This window comes from Xiphias gladius, chromosome 9, assembly GCF_016859285.1.
Source record: "Xiphias gladius isolate SHS-SW01 ecotype Sanya breed wild chromosome 9, ASM1685928v1, whole genome shotgun sequence".
Classification (NCBI taxonomy): Eukaryota; Metazoa; Chordata; class Actinopteri; order Istiophoriformes; family Xiphiidae; genus Xiphias; species Xiphias gladius.
Genome location: NC_053408.1, coordinates 3,934,932 through 3,955,439, shown reverse-complemented (window position 1 = coordinate 3,955,439; position 20,508 = coordinate 3,934,932). Strand labels below are relative to the sequence as shown.

General features: G+C 43.9%; 2 protein-coding genes and 1 long non-coding RNA gene across 5 annotated transcripts in view; 1 reads left to right on the top strand and 2 right to left on the bottom strand.

The window, feature by feature from the left end:
• Positions 1–522: 522 nt before the first annotated feature.
• osbpl7 (oxysterol binding protein-like 7) lies at positions 523–13,645 on the bottom strand. The gene is made up of 21 exons (XM_040136279.1): positions 13,504–13,645; positions 11,980–12,123; positions 11,834–11,887; positions 11,635–11,748; positions 11,404–11,556; positions 11,170–11,293; positions 10,166–10,284; positions 9,921–10,010; positions 7,445–7,595; positions 7,076–7,182; positions 6,810–6,978; positions 6,436–6,582; positions 6,213–6,349; positions 5,328–5,465; positions 4,340–4,403; positions 4,118–4,196; positions 3,137–3,281; positions 2,881–3,031; positions 2,437–2,563; positions 2,203–2,325; positions 523–1,897 (listed from the first exon to the last, which is right to left on the bottom strand). The coding sequence occupies exons 1-21, from the start codon at positions 13,633–13,635 to the stop codon at positions 1,789–1,791; spliced, it is 2,577 nt and encodes an 858-aa protein (XP_039992213.1). The 5' UTR covers positions 13,636–13,645; the 3' UTR covers positions 523–1,788.
• LOC120794883 lies at positions 11,197–19,031 on the top strand. The gene is made up of 4 exons (XR_005708175.1): positions 11,197–11,764; positions 11,856–13,725; positions 16,493–16,772; positions 18,601–19,031. It is a non-coding gene; the product is annotated as an uncharacterized LOC120794883 (long non-coding RNA).
• The window catches only part of mrpl10 (mitochondrial ribosomal protein L10), a 5,845-nt gene continuing 4,361 nt past the window's right edge, over positions 19,025–20,508 (bottom strand). For all 3 annotated transcript variants that reach the window (XM_040136284.1, XM_040136283.1, XM_040136285.1), the window contains exon 6: positions 19,025–19,663. In XM_040136284.1, the coding sequence (XP_039992218.1) occupies positions 19,443–19,663 (221 nt within the window). In that variant the 3' untranslated portion in view covers positions 19,025–19,442. The remainder of the gene's footprint in view (positions 19,664–20,508) is intronic.

Here is a 20,508-nt window from a genome sequence, read left to right as displayed (position 1 = left end):
GAAACTTATTTATTAAAGGTGGCTTCATTGTGTAATGTACTGTTGTTTTTTTATTCATGAAATTAAAACTTACACATGATGAATCTCGACAGTTTTGATCCGTTCTTTTTTTCTTTAATGTCGGGAGAACTGTTGATTTGAGGCCTTTTCATTTTTTTTCTGATTGCAAATGTCATTTTGAAAGAAAGGTCTTATTTACCATAAAGTTCATATACTACACACATGTATCTGCAGTCAGGTGCAGTTATGATAAATTAATTTCCACTCAAAAAAAGAAAAGAAAAAAAACTAAAAACGCAATTTTGATGTTGACAGTTTAATGTACTGTGTAAATACAGTATTTACATGTTTCCAACCAGCTGGATATTCTTTTCACTATTAATGACATAAAAATACATTATAACATCGATTCTCCTCTTTTAAATAATGTGCCTATACTGATTGTTGGTAGTTGTAATTTTTTTAAAATAGTTACATGTTCAAAAAATCAAAAAAAAAAAAAAAGAAGTAAAACATGGGTTTTGTAGATGCTGCACCAGCACATGATCTATGTTAGCAGTGACCAAAGTATTCTGACAGACAGGGTCTGAAATTTAGTCGACAAAACATCCTCCTCTAGGCAGGTGATAACCATCGTCTTCAGCATCATACTCGCTTCTTAGTCGTGGGAAAGCCACACGTACCAAGTTGGAGTGCTTCATGTGCAATACGTCAGCACTGCTGCACCTCCGGACAGGCAGCCAGATGCTGTAAGTATACGGCAGCCGTGGCCAGGAGCCGCCCCCCCCCCCGAGCCCCCAGCTCTGACATATCATCACCTTTTACTTTGACATGGTGAACTCGTTGGAAAACCTGATGAATTCAAGTCTTAACGTTCACCCTCGGTCAGCTCTGTTTTCGGCCTCTCTTTTTCTGATCAATCAAATAATCAATCAGCCGCAAAAACCATTTTCTGGTTTCAAGCTTCTCAAATGTGAAGATTTGATCTTTTTCTCTGTCACGTAAGATAAGAAACTGACTTACACACTGTCATTTGATAGACTGTGATTTTTAAAAATATCGATTCTAGCCCCTTTAAGGCTCTTATCTTTACTGCGCTTTACTGGTGCGTATTCCCCAAATAAATTCGCATTAAATCAAATTACCACAAACCAGCCGGCCCCCCGTTGCAGGCCTGGGGACAGTGGGCCACTTTTCCAGCCCTCACTGTAGCAGGTCAAGCAACTGTGCTCATCATAAACTGCGAGCTGTCAGCTGGCTGAGAGGAGAACATGATTTGACTGAATGTTTACATGCAATGCTCTAATATAACAGGCCTCTTACTAACATGACAGAAAAATGCAATTTTGACAGCTTTAAAGGAGTTTTCATTTAAGGTCCACCGAGTGTGCGTCACATACGCTCTTTTCGGCAAAAAAAAAAAGAAATTCTCAAATGAATAAACATATATACGTTGATTGGAGTTATCTAGAAAATAAATAAATAAATAAAATGCATTAAAAAAATGAATCTTAATGAGAAAGTTCACTCTACGTGTCTTGATATGTAACGAATTCTGGGTAACTCGACAGGTGACTCTCTGAGACTATGTCGCGTGCTGAGGATTCCCGTGAGCCAGTCATGGGCGTACCGAAGAAATAAAGAGCAGCTCGGCAGCACTGTCTCCACTCTGCACGTGTTTCCCAGAGCGGTTCATGTATGCTGTTCAAAGAACTACCGCCGGTATTTTTTCGACCTCTGCCTCTCATGTGCCTCTGCCTGTCGCCGCTCGCCGCCACCAACGTCCCCTCACCACAGAGCTATGTTGTCGATATTGGCGAAGCCCGGGTTCTCTCTGAGCTTCCAGTAGGTCCCGTTTGTCAACCACACGTCCCGTCCACAGGAATCTTTGGCTTTCCTCAAGGAGAAAGAGAAAATAGTCATTTAAAAGCTTCTATCCATTAGCTGCTGCTAGCATAGCATTCTTTTTTCTCTCTTTTTTTCCCCTTTCAAACGGTCCGTCGCGACTCGGACGACATCATAGGAGTGCAATGCTAAGTCAGTGGATTAGTCTTTAAACATTTATTACTAACAATAAAGACCCTGAAGACCCTGTTATTAATCATTGTAGTCAGAAGCTTTATACCTCGCATTCGTTGAAACAAAAAGCAAATGCAAAAGATGATACAGGACGTGATTTGTTACCATCCTCATGTAACTAACTTGAAAAAACGTGGAACATGCTCTTCCCCTCTTTTGGCGAGCTCTTTTCTCCGCTCCCTCTGGTTTTCCTCTATCTCATCCTTCTTTCTGTCTGCGTCATCCACCTTTCCCTCCTCCAGCAATCTAAAAAAAAAGGGTTAAATTTAAGGCACGAAAAAGTGGCTTCAGCCTGAATATGGTTACTTTTCCAAACTATGAAGGTTCCTTTGCACTGGCATCTCCAGCTCTGCTCACCTTTGGTCCGGGCGGAGGCGGCTGTCTGTGGGAGGCAGGAGAGGCTTCAGGTCTGGCGAGAGCTCATTCAGCTCCATGGCAAAGGTGGAGAAGCCATAGTACCGCAGGTAATCCTGTGGCTGGGGATCTGCAGGGTGACAGAGGCCTCTCAGGTGAGCTGCTGCACTAACGTGACGCAGGATTTGGATTTATGCTGATTAGTGGTTCTGGCAACAGGACCGCTTGATCTTTTCACTTCCCTTCCATCTAAGCCTTCCACCTCTATAGGCGAATCTCTGCAATCAGCCTAATTACATCAGCAAGGTGACACGGAGGACTCAAAACAGAAATTCGTGTCATCAAACATTGAAGCGGACCCCTGTTGAAAAACCTCAAGGACAAACTCAAGAGCAAACATGTTATTCAGCACGTTCTAAGCCCTGCTGCGGATGCTCGTGGACTCACTTGGCTTCCAGACACATTTTGGAGTCGGCAGAGTGTCACAGAAGATGCCTTCATGCCACAGACCTCCAAACCGGTGAATGACGCTCCCGCTTTGGTCCAGCACCGTGCCCTGCACCTCGTTCTTGTTTGTGTCTGAACCCCAGTAACGGGACTACAACACAATAAAACTTTGTTAGGAAAAACAAGAACCAAAGTCACTTGCAAAACCCAATTTGAAAATTGAAGTGTTAAAGTAGCATCTGAATGTGTCACTCACCTTGACGAAGGTAATCTTGCAGGTGCAGACGTTGCTTTTGAGGTTTCGGATGGTGACCTCTCCGTAATGCTCCAGATAGCGCTGCTGACTGAGGACATTATGGATGCAGGTCACTACTTTGTTCCACTCGTAGTGGTCGCCATACCTGGACAGGACACCGAAAGTCGGCAAATTCAGTTAGTGCTGAAACAGTTAATCTGCTGACAAAGCAATCAACAGCTATTTTTGACGTCATTCATCAAGCAAAAAAGTCCGGCTCCAGCTTCTCAGAGGTGAGGATTTGTGGCTTTTCGGTATTTTATGTCATTGTGAGCTGAATATTTGGGGCTTCTGAACTCTTGGTCGGACAAAACAAGCAATTTAAGGACATCGATTTGGATTTTGAGAAACTGTGATGGACGTCCCTTCTGTTCAAGCAGGGGACATTTGTTGCATATCATACCCTGCTCTGTCTCCCCTCCAAGCTTCCTATCTCTCTCTGCACTGTCAACTGTCAAATAAAGGCAAAAATGCTAGAAAAAAAATGGAAAAAAAAAAAAAAAACAAAATGATGATTAAGTTACCATCTTAAATTCAGTAAAATATTCTAATATTAACATGTTTTTTTTTTTTTAGGAATCTTCTTCTGCGCGGGTCAATACAAACATGAAAACACCTTCATCCTGCGTCAGTTGTCACGTCACATCATTGTGTATCCCCGGTCAAATCAAATTCAGAAGCGCGAGCAACGAATGGACGGATGGTCGAACGTTTGTCTTGTCCTTGGTTCCTGAGACTGAATGAAGGCGATGACGGTGATATTCATAGAAAGTACGTCATGTCTCATTGCTCCCAGCCGAGATCCTTCATTATTGCATGTAAAGTAAAGATTCTCTGTTACACATGATGGCCAGTGTCGTGTGCCTCATCTGACACAGACATTGTGGTACATCTGCAAACCCAGACCGTGCCTTGTTGAAAATAAAAAGTTGGACCGTTTACCTCGGAAGAGTCACGTTCACCATTCCTGTCGGCAGAATCTCCAGTGACTTCCCCCAGAATTTATTTTTCCACCGCTGGTCTGTTGAGGGATAGAAACAAGTGTTGAAGTCAACGTATGATACATGCACGGCCGGTGGCGGCCGTGGACAGAAACGCTTGCTTGATTACGAGCAGTGCCTCAGCACAGAAAAGACAGGTCCTGGTTTTCGGTTGGAGTCGCACCTTGCCAAAAAGAGAAGTTCTCTGAGTCCGCATGGCAGGCCGAGATGGGCGGATGGTGGCAGACCTTGTATAGAAAAAGAGAGGAGTGGTGACTCGAACACAAAATGACATCTTTCTTTCAAGCTCTCGAACTGGCTCTCAAAGAAAACCCTGGCAATATTGTGTTTGTTTTCTAAACGTCTTTCCCTTGAGAATCGTAAACTTGGACGTGCAGGATTCTCTCTGTTTTTTAAGTAAAGATAGGACACGATTCTTAACTCCTTAACTCCTCCGCTTAAACAGATATCCACACTACCTTTCTCTCATTCATTCTCCTTGATACCGCTGACTTGAATATCTACGTTACAAGCTGCTGCAAAACACCAAAGAAACACACAACGCTAAATGTGCAACCGTTATGTCGATAACTGTTTTTATCGAGTTTTTACTTCATTTTTCTTCCTATTCTGTTTTTAATCCTCTTTTCGTAATTTCTTTTAACTTGCACCACTGGCATTGGTTTCAGCTTTTTAATCTTATGATTCTGATTTTATTTTTCTGCCCTGTCGAAGCAGGTTTTAACTTCATTTTGTATTAAGGTTTCTGTACCCTGAGTTTTGAAATGCGCTCTACAAACAGATGTTTCGCTGAGGGCCGACATTCAATTATTTTCACTTAATTGCCATCGCTTAAAAATGAACGGTTGAAGCATTTGTGTTCATTTTCGATTACATGATTAGTTACCGCAATTTCATTAAAGAAATCAGTCGCTCTGTGTGGACTCGTGCGGCTCTGCAGCTCTGAGCGGCTCAATCAAACCAGCGAGTGATTTACCTTACTTTACCAAGAGGGGATTATGGGTATGGCAGCTAAGAAGGTTTAATCGTATTCGGTAGCCTGTGCGTTTGCTCTCAAATGCTTCTACGTATGGATGCGAGACAAACAAGTGACTGCAGACTGAGATGTTGTGTAATAGATTTTCCTGTTGCTGAAGTTCTCCCCGGGATACCTGCTCACTGATGAGGCTGAAGCCCTGGTCCTCTCTGATGCACTCGTAGGTCTCCCCCAGCACCGGGTTAAAGGGCTTGTAGCGGTTTCTGAACGTCGCAGTGGAGTAACCAGAGATAGCAAAGGCAGCAATGTAAACCTGCAAGAGATGAAATACAAAACATTCGAAGATCGATTCTTTTTTTTTTTAATGCAAAAAATATTTACAGATTGCTCTGAGCTGCGCGCAACGCAAAAGCGATTGTAGCCGTACATTGGGGTCCATACGCAGCATCTTTGTGCTCACGCGTTTCCCTTCCTTCGCAAATTCCCCTAAGAGCACGCTTACTGGCGCAATCATTTTTTCGTCATCTTATTTCGTCATCTGAGCCTAGTGTTGCAACTCAATCCCGAGGCAGTCCGGAGGATGAGGCCGCTGGCGTTGGTTATCACACGTAATGCTGTCTGACGCATGTCCTTAGCTGTGACGTCTTTTGTTGTCGTCGTACTTGTCTGACACAGACACTTCAGAAAGGAAAACAAATGGAAAACCAACTAATGTCTCTCCTTGCAGTTTATTAAGCAAATATATGACAGGGTCACTTGGTTGCTGCCTGTTGATGGATAATTCTGTGTTCAAAATAAAGCGATTTTAAACAGAGATAGATTCTTGCGGCCACAAAGCAAGCAGCCACCCAGTTTTTGAGTTTAATGAGAAAAAGGCAACTGCGCTACAATATTCCTGTGTTATGATTACACGTTAATAATAACTGCCTCTCTCTGCTTTACTGTTGTTATACAGGAAATAACTGGAGTGTGAATTATATTTTTAGGCGACATTATCATCGTCTTAACGGGTGAATACACAGATGAATAAATCCACAGATGTACGTTTGGACAGGCTTACCATCCTCTGGTAGGGGTCCGGCGTGTTGTTGGCAGTGTCCAGCAGCTCACTGTACTCCAGCTCCTCGCACAGCCTCTGCAGCAGGTTGACCGGCTCGTTGAGAGCCGCGGGCATGGACACTCGGGCCAAGTCCTTACCTGAGGGAAAACTGCCAGGTGTTAAAGATCATTTCTGCCTAAATGCAATGAGTGGTGTGACTTCGAGTTCTAGTCCAGGTCCTTGCCTATGTTATTGTAGAGGATAGCCATGAGGCCCACATGGCTGTTGTCAGGACAGTGGGCAGGCAGTGTAGTTCGACATCTGGTGCGCTTGGGAGCAACGCTGTTAGGAGTCCTGGAAATGCTAGCACGGTACTTGTGGGTGGCTGATGCTGTAATGTTGGAGAAGGGAATTAATATTAATCATTTATAACAGACACTGACAATAATTCTTAAGAGCAAACGTGCAGTGGGCTATTAGTATTCGGGCAATAACAGGAGTCCAAAGGATTTTGTGCCCAAGTCTGTTTCAGCACTCACCTCTACTCTCCATTTTACACGTGTGTAATCCAGGTAACTACATGTCTGTCATTGAACGGACTTGCATACATGCACCCACCATGTCCTTCCTCCGGCTCCGAGTTGGTGGTGCTTCCGTCACTAAGTCCCGATTCCTCAGACACCTCAGAGGAGCTACCACAATGGATGTCATCGCTGGCGTCAAAGTACTCCGCAGCCGAGTCTGCCACGGAAGGGGGGCCGTGGGGCGAACGCCTCGCGGCCGCAGGCTGGCGGCGGGGGAGGGAACAAAGAAAACCAGCCGTCAAAAACCACACGGGGATGTGTACCAGGGAATCCAGATGACAGGCGCAGCATTAATCCTACCTCAGCTAGTGTGTGAGACTGGTGGATGTTGTTAGATTCCCAGACTTCTTGCAGTTTCTGCCTCTCCTGGGACAGAGTCTCATGGACTGACTTCAGTGATGCAAGCACTGCAAGGGATATAAGAAGACAGAGAAGAGTCAGGGGCAACTTGGATGCAGATTCATTTCAAGCTGCACACCTCGTTAAATATGGGAGTACTGTATATGTCAATATTTCTTTTCTCCACCTCTGTGGACTTCTTTCTTTGCTTGTGTCTTATCTTTGTACGTGATTTTTGCTCATCTATCCCCAGTACGATCTCCCTCCACTGTTGTTAGCCTGGATCTCACGTGAACACTGTGTAATTATGCACGTATCTGTTTCTCTGACCCCGTAGCGACATGGCGCAGATGTCCTGCTGGATTTTCTTGCCCTCGGGCGACGTGACAGTAGAGGAGGGAAGCTGAGAGTTGACGTAGTCGGGGATAGAGGGGACCGACGCGCCGAGGTGAGATGAGCTGCTCAGGTGACTGGAGGACAGCTAGGAGGTGAACAGAAGAGGATGGAAAATGGTGGATTCATTAGTTCATTTAACAGTTCCCTTGTTATCTGTCTAATTTGGGTATAAAGGGGTAAAAATTCAAGTGCCGCAGTTGTGTTTTGTATCCAATCACAGAAGGTTTTAATCCTCAACACTCCCAACTACTACTACTACTACTACTTTCCACATATTTGGAGTATGATGAGAATATTTCATACTGTGAGTGCACACTATCCAATATGAAGAATGTAGCAGGCAATATAGCATAATATACACTGGATTATGGATGTTCAAGGAATAGTTTGAAATTTTGGGGAATATGGCTATTTGCTTTCTTTTCCAGAATTAGATAAGATTGATAGCAATCTTGCGTCCGCAAAGTTGCCTAGCTGGTCAGTTTTCCACCCAATTACACTATGCAACAATAACATTATCTCCGATGTCGATCGCACAAATAAACGTGCATAAATGTCCGCTTAGAAATCACAAAAGAAGATGCTCCGTATAACTGCAGAACTTGCCTGAGAAACATCGTGTTTTCTAGTTTTCTTAGACATCGGAGTAATCCAGTGATAGCTGTCTGTAGATCTGATGCTTACAGAGACAGATTGAAAAAAACAGGGCTCAAAGTTGTAGCCCACAGCCTAAGTCACCGAACCCACGGCAACGTTACACTTAAACTGGGCTATGTTTATGAGGACTGGGTGGACTCGAGGCTTTGACTGGGCTCCTTTTTGACAATGAAATCTGGCTACACTGCCAACAGCCAGTTAGCTTAGATTATTTTATCTTAGCTTAGTTTAGCTTAGTTTAGCTTATTTTAGCGTAAATACTTAAAACGGGTAGACTAAGAGTCTTCGGCCAAGCTAGCTTCTAACGCGTAAATAAAAGAGCTTCAGAGGAGCTGGTGGGTGGATTTTGTTACCTTTGGGCAGAACCAGGCTAGCTGTTTCCACCCGTTTCCAGTCTTTGTGCTAAGCTAAGCTAACCGGCAGTTGGCTGTAGCTTCATATTTACCGTAGTTAAACATGAGAGTGGTATCGGTCTTCTCATTAATCTCTTGGCATTAAAGCGAATGAGAATATTTCCCAAAATGTCAAACTATTCCTTTAAAACACAGGTGTAAATAACTTAATTATACCATTATGATGTGCCAGGACTCGTGTTAATTGAAACCCATCTATAGTTTTAATTGTTTTATTGTTGTTTGCAGTGTGTGGTGTCAATTTTGTTGCGTCATCTTGGTGAAAGAAATTGGGTTGAATTAAACAAAATGGAAGCGAGCCGCGATAAATGTAATCATTATTAGCAACAGCCGTGCTTTTTTTCTGCAATGACGAGTCAAAATCAGTGCCGACAGGAAGGTCTGTGTGGTGTAATATCATTATAGTAATCTCATCAGGGACTTACTTATACACTGGACATCAGGTTGACTACCTCTTTATGGCTCAAGCACCACGGCCCTGCAGGTTTTCCGTCCCTCCAGCTTCTTAACTGTGTTCATTTGGCATTTCATGTTCAAATCGGGCCCAGTTTGCTCGGTGGGAGAGAAAACCTTCAGGGCTGTAGTACTCAGACAGGCCAACAGGATCGAAAACCAGTACTCTAGTTCCTAAGGAACGGGAATCAAAACTACTGATCTAGCATCTAAAATAAATACAGGTTTACTTGATTGATGTATTGATTTCCTCACTCTACAATTACATTTTTTTCCTACGGACCAGAATCATTGCATTGCTACGCTCTGTTCTGAGGGAAAGAAACAAAGTACTCTGGTATGCAAAAATGATTTTTGATGTCGAATAAAGCGCTGCTTAAGCGGCAAGGCGTGTGCTACGAATACACCGGGCTGGAACACACACAAACACTTCACTCTGCGCAATCAAAGCAAAGCGCATTTACCGTTTTAACCTGAAATGAGTCATTATTTATACAGTCACAGTTCATTTCCAGGGTGGCATTCTGCGATTGTGTGCAAACGGAGAACAGTGAATATTTTTATTATGAATCCAGTTGTCTCATGTTCTGCCCACTGGCGACTCACCGATTTAGTAATCCCACGGATAGGCTTTGGATTAGAGAAAGGCCCCAAAATGTTACTGGAGAGTTGGATGTCAAATACTTAAACCCAATATGTCAAAAGAATTAGCTGTAATAAGACTTAATCCACCATTTCAATCAAGAAAACCAATTAGTATTTCAAATCAACTTAAAACATTAACATTTAATAATGTCACATTAATACGCAAACCAGTGTAAAGTGATATTATTCATACCGTTCAGCCTAAACAGTAACAGACAGAGCAGGGTACAGAGCATTCTTACCATTCCCAGGGCCTCCACTCTGGACAGTGTGCGAGAGTGGCCCCACATCTTCACCGACTTGGTCTTCTTCGGCTTCTCAAGTGAGAGATTCTGTAAGGAAAATAGAAGAAGGTGTGTAAAGCAAATGTTTTATATATATATATATTACCATAAATAATGATATTTTCATGCGATGCTGCCTGGACAGGAGAAGTGATTTGTTCTTGCTTTTAAAATTAACAGTGCCAAACTCATCGGGCGTCTACCTGTATGCTGATGATCCGCTGCAGGTCTCCATTCGTGAAGGCCTGGCCCACCTCCAGCGCCTGCAGCCTCTGGACTAAGCGGTTTAGCTCAGAGAGGTCCAAGTGGCACCGGTTCAACTCTGCGAGAAAACCGTGAGAGGTTTGGTCTCTCATCACATTCCACTGAGTGAATGGTCAGATAAGATTCATTCTGGTCGCGATCACATTTTACGGTGGAAAAATTTACGAGAAAAACAATCGGGAATCTGCGCTGCTCAGTACATTTCAAGAGCTTTGAAATGGGGACGTTTATCAGGTTTTAGACGGATGAAAAATTCAACCAGTGTAGCTACACTGAAAATACAGCATCTTTACTCATGTTCAGTTATCCAGTGGTAGCTGAAAACGATAAAGGCAGAAATGCAAGGCACACTTCCAAGAGCTGTTTTCGTAACTGAAGTACCTCCGAGATTTCATCAGAATCGAAGCAGCAGAACCAGAGGTATCGTCTTCGTATTTAGGTCAAAACCTAGGGCCCGCATTACCCACGATGCAACTCAATGGCCAGAGATGGTCAGAGGTCCGGGTGTGCTGTGCTTGAAGCTGCTAATTCAGAGTTCTTCCCTCTATCTCCACCACCCCCAGAGTTTTTTTTTTTACTTTTCAAGGAGAGTTACCATTTAAGGGACTCTGATATTTTTCTATCCAAACCTTAATGCATTTCTTTCATGAGACTCTTAATATTTAATTGTATGAAAAAAGATGGATGAAATTGCATTTTCTGGAATTGATGAATTGTAAACTAAGCTTACTCTGTTCATTTTTATTTTACTTCTTTATTAATTCTTTTTGTTTTTATATTTAATTCTTAATTACATTTCTTTGTATTTATATATACATTTATTACGTATGCATGTTTATCTGTATGACTTGTTATGTTGTAATCACACAATTGGTAATGAACCGATGACACATGTGACTTGAGCGAGGGGTATTAACGATTGTTGTGGATATATGACGGATACCTTGAACGCAGGTGTCTGGGTCGTGACTTTGCTGCAGCCAGGCAGAGACTTTGCTGTTGGCGGCAGTGTTAGCTGAGGGCAGCACCCCGGATGCTCCGGCTGAATCCAGCGCCCCTGCGGAGCCCTGGTGCCGTGGACACAGACACAGGAGTTAATCTAAGACCCGCTTTCACTACACACCTGTAAACGGTTGCCGCGCGCAGCTTTTGGCTTCACGGTTTATCTGACAGTCACCAAGTCTCCGTTCCTCTGGGCTTGTCCGGCCGCGGTGCTGTGGGACAGAGTCCGGTGGAAGCCGCTGTGGGCGTGAGCTGCCTCGTTCTTCTTGAAGAAGCGGTGGGCCTGTAGCTTGGTCACCCAGATGTAGAAGAGGTCGGGGCTCTTTGCCTTGGTGAGAAAAGAGAAGGCGTGTGGTACCTTTGTCTTTGCCATCTGAAGGACACGCCATTTTTATTTGATACTTACCTTCATATGGTAGAGGATGTCCCCTGCATCCAAGTCAATGCGGTTTGATTTCTTATTAATCGACATCACAGCAAGGCTGACATCCAGGGAGCCCTGGACCCGTCCCCTGGAGACCTTTCAGAGGAAAAGGGTACGTTTGAATGTTTTTCGAATCTAGTAGGCGAGGAAATCCCGTGGTAAGATTTTAATGTTCACTCACATCCTGTTGATTTTTGGAGTAGCGCAAGACCCCGGCCTCCAGGACAAAGTACCGCTGAGAGAGAGAGAGAAATCAAACATCATCGTTTCAAAAGCTGTCAGCATCTCCAGGGCGAACCACATGGCAGACCGGAAGGGACTTCTCACCTTGTGCCAACCTTTCAGTGGCCACTTCCTCCTCTTGAGAAGATACCCCTCACAGATACCGGGGGCAGTCATGTCCTGAGGATTGTCGCCTCCGGGTTGCATTTCTACATGAAGGTCGTCGATCACTTCCCAGTCTTTGATAATCTGTGGACAGCGTTGAACGAGAAAAAAAAAAAACACACCTGAGGTTACTTGGCCATGTTACAAGTTTTTGTCAGGTTTGTTTTATTCTTCTTTTTCGCGACTGTGTTGACCTACACAGAAGCACCGCAGCAAACATGACTGATTGTGAAAGCTGTAAAAGGTGAGGCCAGTTTTCTGGTACATGTCGTGACGACTCAAGAGCAGGGCTGCAACCAGCGATTATTTTCTCAATTAAGTCATTCACCATTTAATCTGTAAAATGTCAGAATAGTTGAAGGTGCCCGCTATAATTTCCCGAAGCCGAAGATGGTGTACTCAACTTGTTTTATTTGACATTTAACAGTCCAACACCCAAAAATATTCAGTTACAATCAGATATGACAGAGAGAGGCAACAAATCGTCCCGTTTGAGAAGCTTTAACCAGCAAATATTCAGACTTTTTGCCTGAAAGGTGAGTCAAAGCATTAATTCGTCAGCAAATAGTTGCCAATTAATTTTCTATCAATTGACTATTCAGCTTATCCTTGCAGCCCCACTCAGTATTTTCAAACATCAATATTATGGCATCCAAAATTTACCTAACTGGGATGGTTGTCTAATTTTTTTTACTTCCTCTCAAAAGCTCAGAAAAGAAGGCAAGATGGATTATTTTATGAGTCATTAATCACATTTTTTTTTAGAAGCTCACATCTGCATATGCTCTATCGGTAATCTGACAAATGTCTGGAAATCTGATTATGTGAGATTTGATGTATTTAGTTGTTTTTGACCTCTTCTAAAAGTTGTTTGAATATGCATACGATCTGCAACAATTACTCGATCAATGCATCGACAGAAAATCAGTCAGCGTCTATTTTGTTAGTCGATTGATCATCTTGAGTTGTTTTGTAAGAAAAGAAAGTGCCAAAATTCTCTGGTTGCGGCTTCACAGGTGTGAATATTTTTTTCTTCTTTCCTTTGTCTTTTTCTGACAGTGAACTGAATATCTGTGGTTTTCTGATATTTTATCGACTAAACGATTAATCAAGAAAACAACTGGGAGACCAATCAATAATAAAAAATAACCGTTGGTTGCAGCCTCAACTGTCTAAATTCTGTATTCGGGGTCTGGTTTAAATGAGTCTGTGGCGTCTTGTGAGGGCCCCACAGGTTTGGCATGGCTGTATTCCTGACTGACCGGGCGGTGCTGGTTTACTGTGGCACCTTTACTGCCTTTCACACGAAAAACCAGAGCATCTGGTTCCCTGATCTCGGCGGTTTTCGCGCCAACCGACCACTGTAATTCATAACGAAAACAGAACACCTCAAACTACGATGACATACCTGTAATCACCTTGTCCGGAAGGACTTCGTGATCGGCCGACTGACCTGCGACTCACCTGCCTGGAGTGGCGAGACGACAGAGTGCTACTGCTCCGGGAGTGGGACGGTTTGTTCCACCCGAGAGACGTCTTCTCCAGGCCGCTCGCCAGCGACTGGCTGCGGTCGAGCGAAGAGCCGTACGATTCCATCTCAGAGGGCCGACCTCAGACTCGGGTCCCCCGTTGTGACGGCCTGGTTGTCGAGAGAGATCCGCTGCAATCCACCGAAAGACCCCTGAGGTAAGTTAGACGGTGAGAGATTATGGTTATGAAGACGAACACGCACCAAGTAGCCAAGTAGAGCTGCAACGATTAGTCATTTGGTCTTTCAAAGGTCAGGATTGAATGTTGAATCTCTTTTTCAAGGGTTGAATGTTGAATCTCTTTTTCAAGGATTGAATGTTGAATCTCTTTTTCAAGGGTTGAATGTTGAATCTCTTTTTCAAGGATTGAATGTTGAATCTCTTGGTGTTTTGGACAGGTGGTCGGACAAAACCCGACACCTGTAGACTTCACCCTGGGCTGTGGGTAAATTATAACGAGTGTTTCTACTGTTGTCTAGCATTTCACAGACAAAAGCATAAATATATTACTCAATAAAAACCCAAAATGTCAGATTAATCACTGATGAAAAGAATTCTCAGCTGCAGCCCCGTAGCAAAGACGCATTTTCGAGAATGTACAGCGAAAGGTGAGGAAGTCTGAGGCAGGGCAACAGGTAACGATTATTTTTACTCTTTCACTGCAATTTCAATGTATCTGTCGATTAAGTACATGAGTTGATCCTTTGATGAATTGTTTTGTCCATAAATGTCAGAAAAAAATAAGACAGTCCAACGTGTTGTCAGAAAAAATATTTGTTGTTCAAAACCAGAAAAAAAAGAGAAGATATTGAGAAAAATGGAAATTTGAAACCAACTACGATTCTCTGACAACTCGTCAAACTCCATCTGCTGATGAAGACCATGCGATATAATCAAAAGCACCACAATAGCTATGGAATGGACCTCGTGGTGAGTTTGTTTTCTCAACAAAGACATTTGGTTTTCAGTGATAAAAAAAAACAGGGAAAAAGGAGCAAACCATCAGATTTAAGGAGCTGGAATCTGCCAGTTTTTGGCATTTTTTTCCTGATAAACTACTTTTGACAGTTTATCCGTTATTGATTTGTTGCTTGATAATCAACCATTTACTCAGCTCTTGACTTGGATCTCTTGCACTTTCATCGCATACCGAAGGTATTAAGTTTGACAGTACCCTCTGCGAGGAGCCGCGGGGCGCCACGGGACAGCTCCGCGACCGAGGGGGCCCAAAGTGAAAGTGGTAAAGGGACTCAGCAGAACAGAGGAGCAGACAGGACTCTGTGTAATCCAGTTCCCCATCTGAGCTGAGAGAGCTGAGCTCCCGGTTCAAGCCCGTGATGCCGTAAAGGCTGCCTGGAGACAGTACGGGGCATCCTGGATCCTCATCGAGATCAGTCCGGGTCTTAAAGTCTCACTCCACTGAACAGCAAAAAAAGGCAAACATGTGGTTCAAAAAAAAAAAGGAAGTTGTTCATGTTGTATTTGAGGTTTTTCCCTTTATAATATGCTCAAGGTAAAACCAGGAACCGCAAGTGTCGAGTCTCTTGTCATTCTGGTAGACACAGTCTCACTGAATGGTCTGGTAACTTCAGAAAAAACGACATTAACGTCCTCTAACATGCTCCAAATGTGATACAACAGCCCTGCAACCAATACAGTCGTTACAGTAAAGCCAATGCCGTTCGTTTTTAATGCTTAAAGTGTGTCACAGACACAGTGTTATAGTATTTTTCTCCAATAAACTGCTGCTCCTGTTTTTGCTTGATCCCTCCTGTGGACTCAAAGGGAAAAGAGCGGTCTGCTTAACACGAGCAAATCGTTCCCTTTCATGCTTTCATATCGATTAATTCGATTGGCTCCCTGTTCGACCACTTTCTATCATATGATAACTGAATGAACAAATATTCCGAATACAAAATGTCATACGTTTTGGGCAAAAAATCCAATTCAGTAAACTTTATTTAGTTATATAGCAACTTTCAAAAGGTGCTATATAGATAAATAAAGATATCTATATCTATATCTATATATAGATATAGATATATAAATATATTAAAAAACAAAGAATTTCAGGGCATGGTCAAACACAGAGAAATAAAACAAAATGTAATATAAAAAGAAAACTAAATATAAAAAGAACAACATAAAACCATAGGAAATAAAGTGCAACTCCATCACACAGGATACTGTATGATTTGCACAAGCAGCTGTGACACCGTGGCCAACACCGCCTGCAGGGGAGGGGATTACCAGCCTCCGCCTAATTGGTTTTTCGAGGGGATGTCTTCAGCAACCTGTCACTCGCACATGGGGCGACGGGATCCCAAGGCAGAGAGCACTGACACTGACCCAGCGCGAAAAGACAGCAGCCAGAAAACTGCACGAACGTCCACTGGATTTGACCCAGTGAGGTGAAACGACGGCGACGAGGAGCAGGTCCCTTTAGTTATGAGTATGGCACTTGTCGAAAACGAGATTCCCAGGCTCTTTGCAGAAATAAAACCAAAAAGAAATAACCCAGTCCAATTATAAAAGAGAATAAACACGTTATAATAAATGCAAATAAACTGCATTGCTTTGATGTCCAAAGGTATTTTTGTAGCAAAAGCAAAACAAAAAAACAAAAAAAACAAAAAAAAATCTGGGGCCACAACTATTATCGATGATCAATTGATCTACTGGATGTTTTCTCAGTTAATGGATTAACCGCTTGGTCTATAAAATGCCCTTTGTAATGTTATTTGTAATAACTAACACTATAAAGCCTGAAGATATTCAGTTTACTCAGATATGAGTCAGAGAAAAGCAGAAAATCCACACATTCTAGGAGCTGGAACCGGAAAAGGTTTCAGCCTTTTTCTTTTAAAAATGACCTAAATGATTAATCGAGTATCTGAATAGTTGTTTGTTTTTGGTTTTTTTAGGAGCGTGTTTGATTTGGGAGTTTGCAACCAACTTAAGTCCCTTCCCTCGGGCAGGGAAGCTCCTGCGGGCTCCGGGTTTGATCGTCCTGCGCGAAGACGCGGGCGCCGACGAACGGCCAGACTCCGGATCTGTGACGGCGCCGGTCCGCAGAATCCCCCCCCCCCGACGATCTAGACTTTGGAGCAACGGGAACGCGGGCCATGTGACGGGACGTCGAATGGCAGCCGGGCTCGCTGTTACGCAAGGGCCGGGAGGGGATGAGCGTACCTGACCTCTGCGGTGAGAGCATGCGGCGGAAACAGGATGAAGGGATTTGCAGGTTTCTGAGCTCGCTTACTCCAGGTGGAGCACAGAGAATATTCTACGTATTAAAAAAAAACGGGTTTGGTTTCATTGGGTGGTAAAGTTGCGCTTCCGTAAGGCCTCGAGTAGGTCGAGTTTGAAGACTTTGTTCCGCGTAAGACGCGAGTCGCTTTTTCCAGATCTTCTTGCGGAGAATCTGTTACTTTGCGGTACAAACTGCAGCTGGGGTCGTGCGCCGCGGGGAAAAGGTGGCGCAGTCGCAGTCCGAATCATTTCGAGCAACCTTTTAAAAACGCCAGGGGGCATTTAAAGGGCCGAGTCTTGGTCTGAGAGCCATTTCTGCCCGTGTCCGGCCCACAACAGACGCGTGCTGCCGGACAGGCGACACCATGAGCTCGTTACGTGGAGATGGATGTCGGCCGAGGTCAAAGTAGCGTTTGGGCCACAGCCACCAAACCGCACCGTGACAGGGGACCGGGTTTTGGTTTTTCTGAATAAAAACTGCAGCCCATAAAATGTGGATCAGATCAGCGCGGGATCAAAGATTCGTGAACGAGTGTGAGATTTCTCAGCCTCACTCCGCTTGCACTTCAAAGCGCTTTTACCAAGGCCGAGTGTGTCTGCGACCCAAAATCAGAAGGTGCTGAAATGGAAATAATCTCATCACAGTCCGCCGGCGGGGGGGGGCGAGTGCTCCCCCAACGGCTGCGACTCTGCGCGCTCGTGGGTAGCGAGACTTACACCGATATCTCTCAGTGGTCATGGTCCTTAGCTGCTGCCGCACTGGTCCTTGGGGACGTTTTGACCAATTCATCCAAACGGGTTTTTTATTGTTATTATTGTTCTAACATAATAAACAAGTGGCCAAGATGCGTTCAAAACAGAAATCACTCTAAAATACACACGATATATAAATTACATCGGATGTTCTGATGACTCCATTTAACGTTTTCCGTCAGACTTTAACCCAAACTTTTACATCTCGATCACGTGTTTCCCGAGTTAAAGCGCAAAAAGAAAAAAGTCCTACCTGAGGCTCAGCCCCGACTCTCATCATCTGTCGCGGTCCTCTGCGCCTGATAAATCCAACAAAAGTCTCGTCTGGCGTTCAACCGTCTGCGGAAAATCACCATGTCGACGAAACAAACGTTTTCCCATCGAGAACCCTTCAAAAACTCAACAACGACGACAGAAGGGAAGTCGAACTACATGTTTTATCCACAGATGATCAGCGAGCCTCTTCCGACCACGTAATCTCCGCGCCCGTGCCCTCTCTGCCGGGCGGGTGGCTCCCTCCAAATCCAAGGAGAGCCGTGCGTCGCAGGCAGCGCGCGTCGTGCGCAAAGAGCCCTGGCCATTATCCGCATTAGCTGGAATTACGCCGTGTCCAGCAGGGAAGTGGCCGAGGGGTAAATCGGGCCGACCTCCGCTCACTCCAGCCCACGCGTTCACTCGCTTTGAAGCGTGAAGCGAAGGGTGCGAGTTGACGAGGGGCCTCATCCTACCTGGAAGCGATGCAGCTGATAAAAAGTGTGGCGTTTTAAGGGGAAAGTAGAGAGAAAGTGTAGAGTTTTACATGTTAATAGTGCAAAAACAATACATCAGTATGTTTGTCCATCATACCCTTTATTTACCATTACACCGGTAACTTGATGTAGCACGTGGCCCCTTCCTGGTCTGCAACTTTTTGTGATAAACATCAAAGTCAAAGCATCTTCAGACTTTTATTTCGACGTGTAAAAATAGTGATATTATGTGCCTTTACTCTGGTTTCTGACGGTTTTTGACATTCCCTCTCTTGCAGAGGACTGTGGTGTTGAGGAGAGCCCCCCCCCCAGCAGCGTCCGTCTCCCTGGGAGAAGCAGGCCATAACAGACTAACTGACCCAGATTAACCTGCTGTAATCTGCAGATTAACCTATCAGGATCTGTGACCACTTGTGTTTATTTTGGCTGGAGCGGTTCCCGTGATGCCACTTAGCCTCACATTAATGTCGCCGCTCTGGCTGGTATGGTGTGTGTCAAGTGCACAGATCAAAAGGTGAAGACTTTGCATTTAACTTAACAACTTCAGAATCTATCTTTTTAGATCTTAAGAGTCTTGAAATGCTGACACAATGGCCCTGATTAGGAGTGTTTTTGGAGCAACCCTGTAAATTGCTGCCGTGAGACTGACAGAACAGTCACAAAATGTCTTGAATGCAAAAAATTACGAGTCTGAGCAATAGATTGATGACAAATTATTATTTATTTATACGTGACAGCACTCTTAGATAGAAGTAATAGCTTTGGGCAACAATGGCATTTTTGCAGCGTTGTGTGTCCAAGACTTCCATTAAGAGGCTGAGGTGCACTGAAACCAGTCAAGTCTGCAGAATCCTTCATTCACAAAAGCGAGTGAACGCTGCTCCTATGGGCGGACGCACAATGGAAGATTTAGTTGAATTTAGTGCCGGTCGAATTGCTCCACTCAAGTGTCTTGAGACCAAGCGAACATTCAAAGTCATTTTTGCAGACTGCTTCCCAATCCTAAAAAACTTTGGTACTAAATTAAAAATAAAGTGTGCGTCCAACTCTGCAGTCCCTCGTCGTTCCAGGCCGCCGCAAATCTGCAAGGCAAACAGTCCCAGTAATTTCCTCTGAAGCTCTACGTGGCCTCCTCCGCCTCAGGAGCCGGGCTCTGCTGTTTGACGTGCTGCCGGAGCAGGGCCGACAGGTGCGCCGGGTGGCGCTGCAGCATGGAGGCGGTGTGGGAGGTCAGCATCGCCAGCCCGCTGACCAGCTGACCCTGGACGACAGTCACTGACGGCAGTTTGGAGTAGTTCACCAACCCCTCTGCGCTCAGCAGCGTGTTGTCTACGCAGGCTCCTGTGGGGAGAGGAGCAGTGTGTTGCAGTCAAATGTTTACATCACAATCTGTTAAATGTGATTTTTCAGTGGACTTAATAGCAGACAAGACATTCTGCTATCATCACATCACAAATGCTCTGCATCTGAGATCCAGGTGTCCGACATGTTGGATTTAATTTTACACTGATATCAAATCTGTTTTTTTATCTAGTGTACTGAGACAATTAGTAAATTACTGACTGACTGAAAAAAATGTGTAACTGATGAACAGAAACAAACACACTAAACAATACAGCTTCTGAACTCAGCTTCTTAAATGCGAGAACTTGCTGTTGGTTGCATAAAACATAAAAGTTTGTGATTTAAGAAAGTTAATAAGCAACTATTTTGATGAGGGTAATCGTCAAGTAATTTTTCAAGTAAAAATCGAAATATTACTTAGTTTCTAGCTTCTCAGATGCTCAGATTCTCTGCTGCTTTTCTTTGCTTTTTGTGATAATAAATAAGAAATTTTGCATTTCAAGCAGTTGGATGGACTAAACAGGCAATAGGAAGGAAATTGTGACGGGCATTTTCTGACACTGGACAGACTAAATGAATAATCTAGAAAATAATTGGAAGACTGATCAACGATGACAATAATCATCAGTTGCAGACCTGTCCCTCGGAAATGTTCTTTTGAGCAAACGAAATGCAATTTAATTTTTTTAATAATAACAGTAGCAGAGATGTGTGGAATTAATTTTCCTATGCATCAGTGCACTTGAGTCATAAATGGGATCATTGCACTGTAATATAAAACTATCTTTTTCAAGATGATACTCAGTTCTTCAACTTGCTGTTACTCTGAAAAGCATTAACTG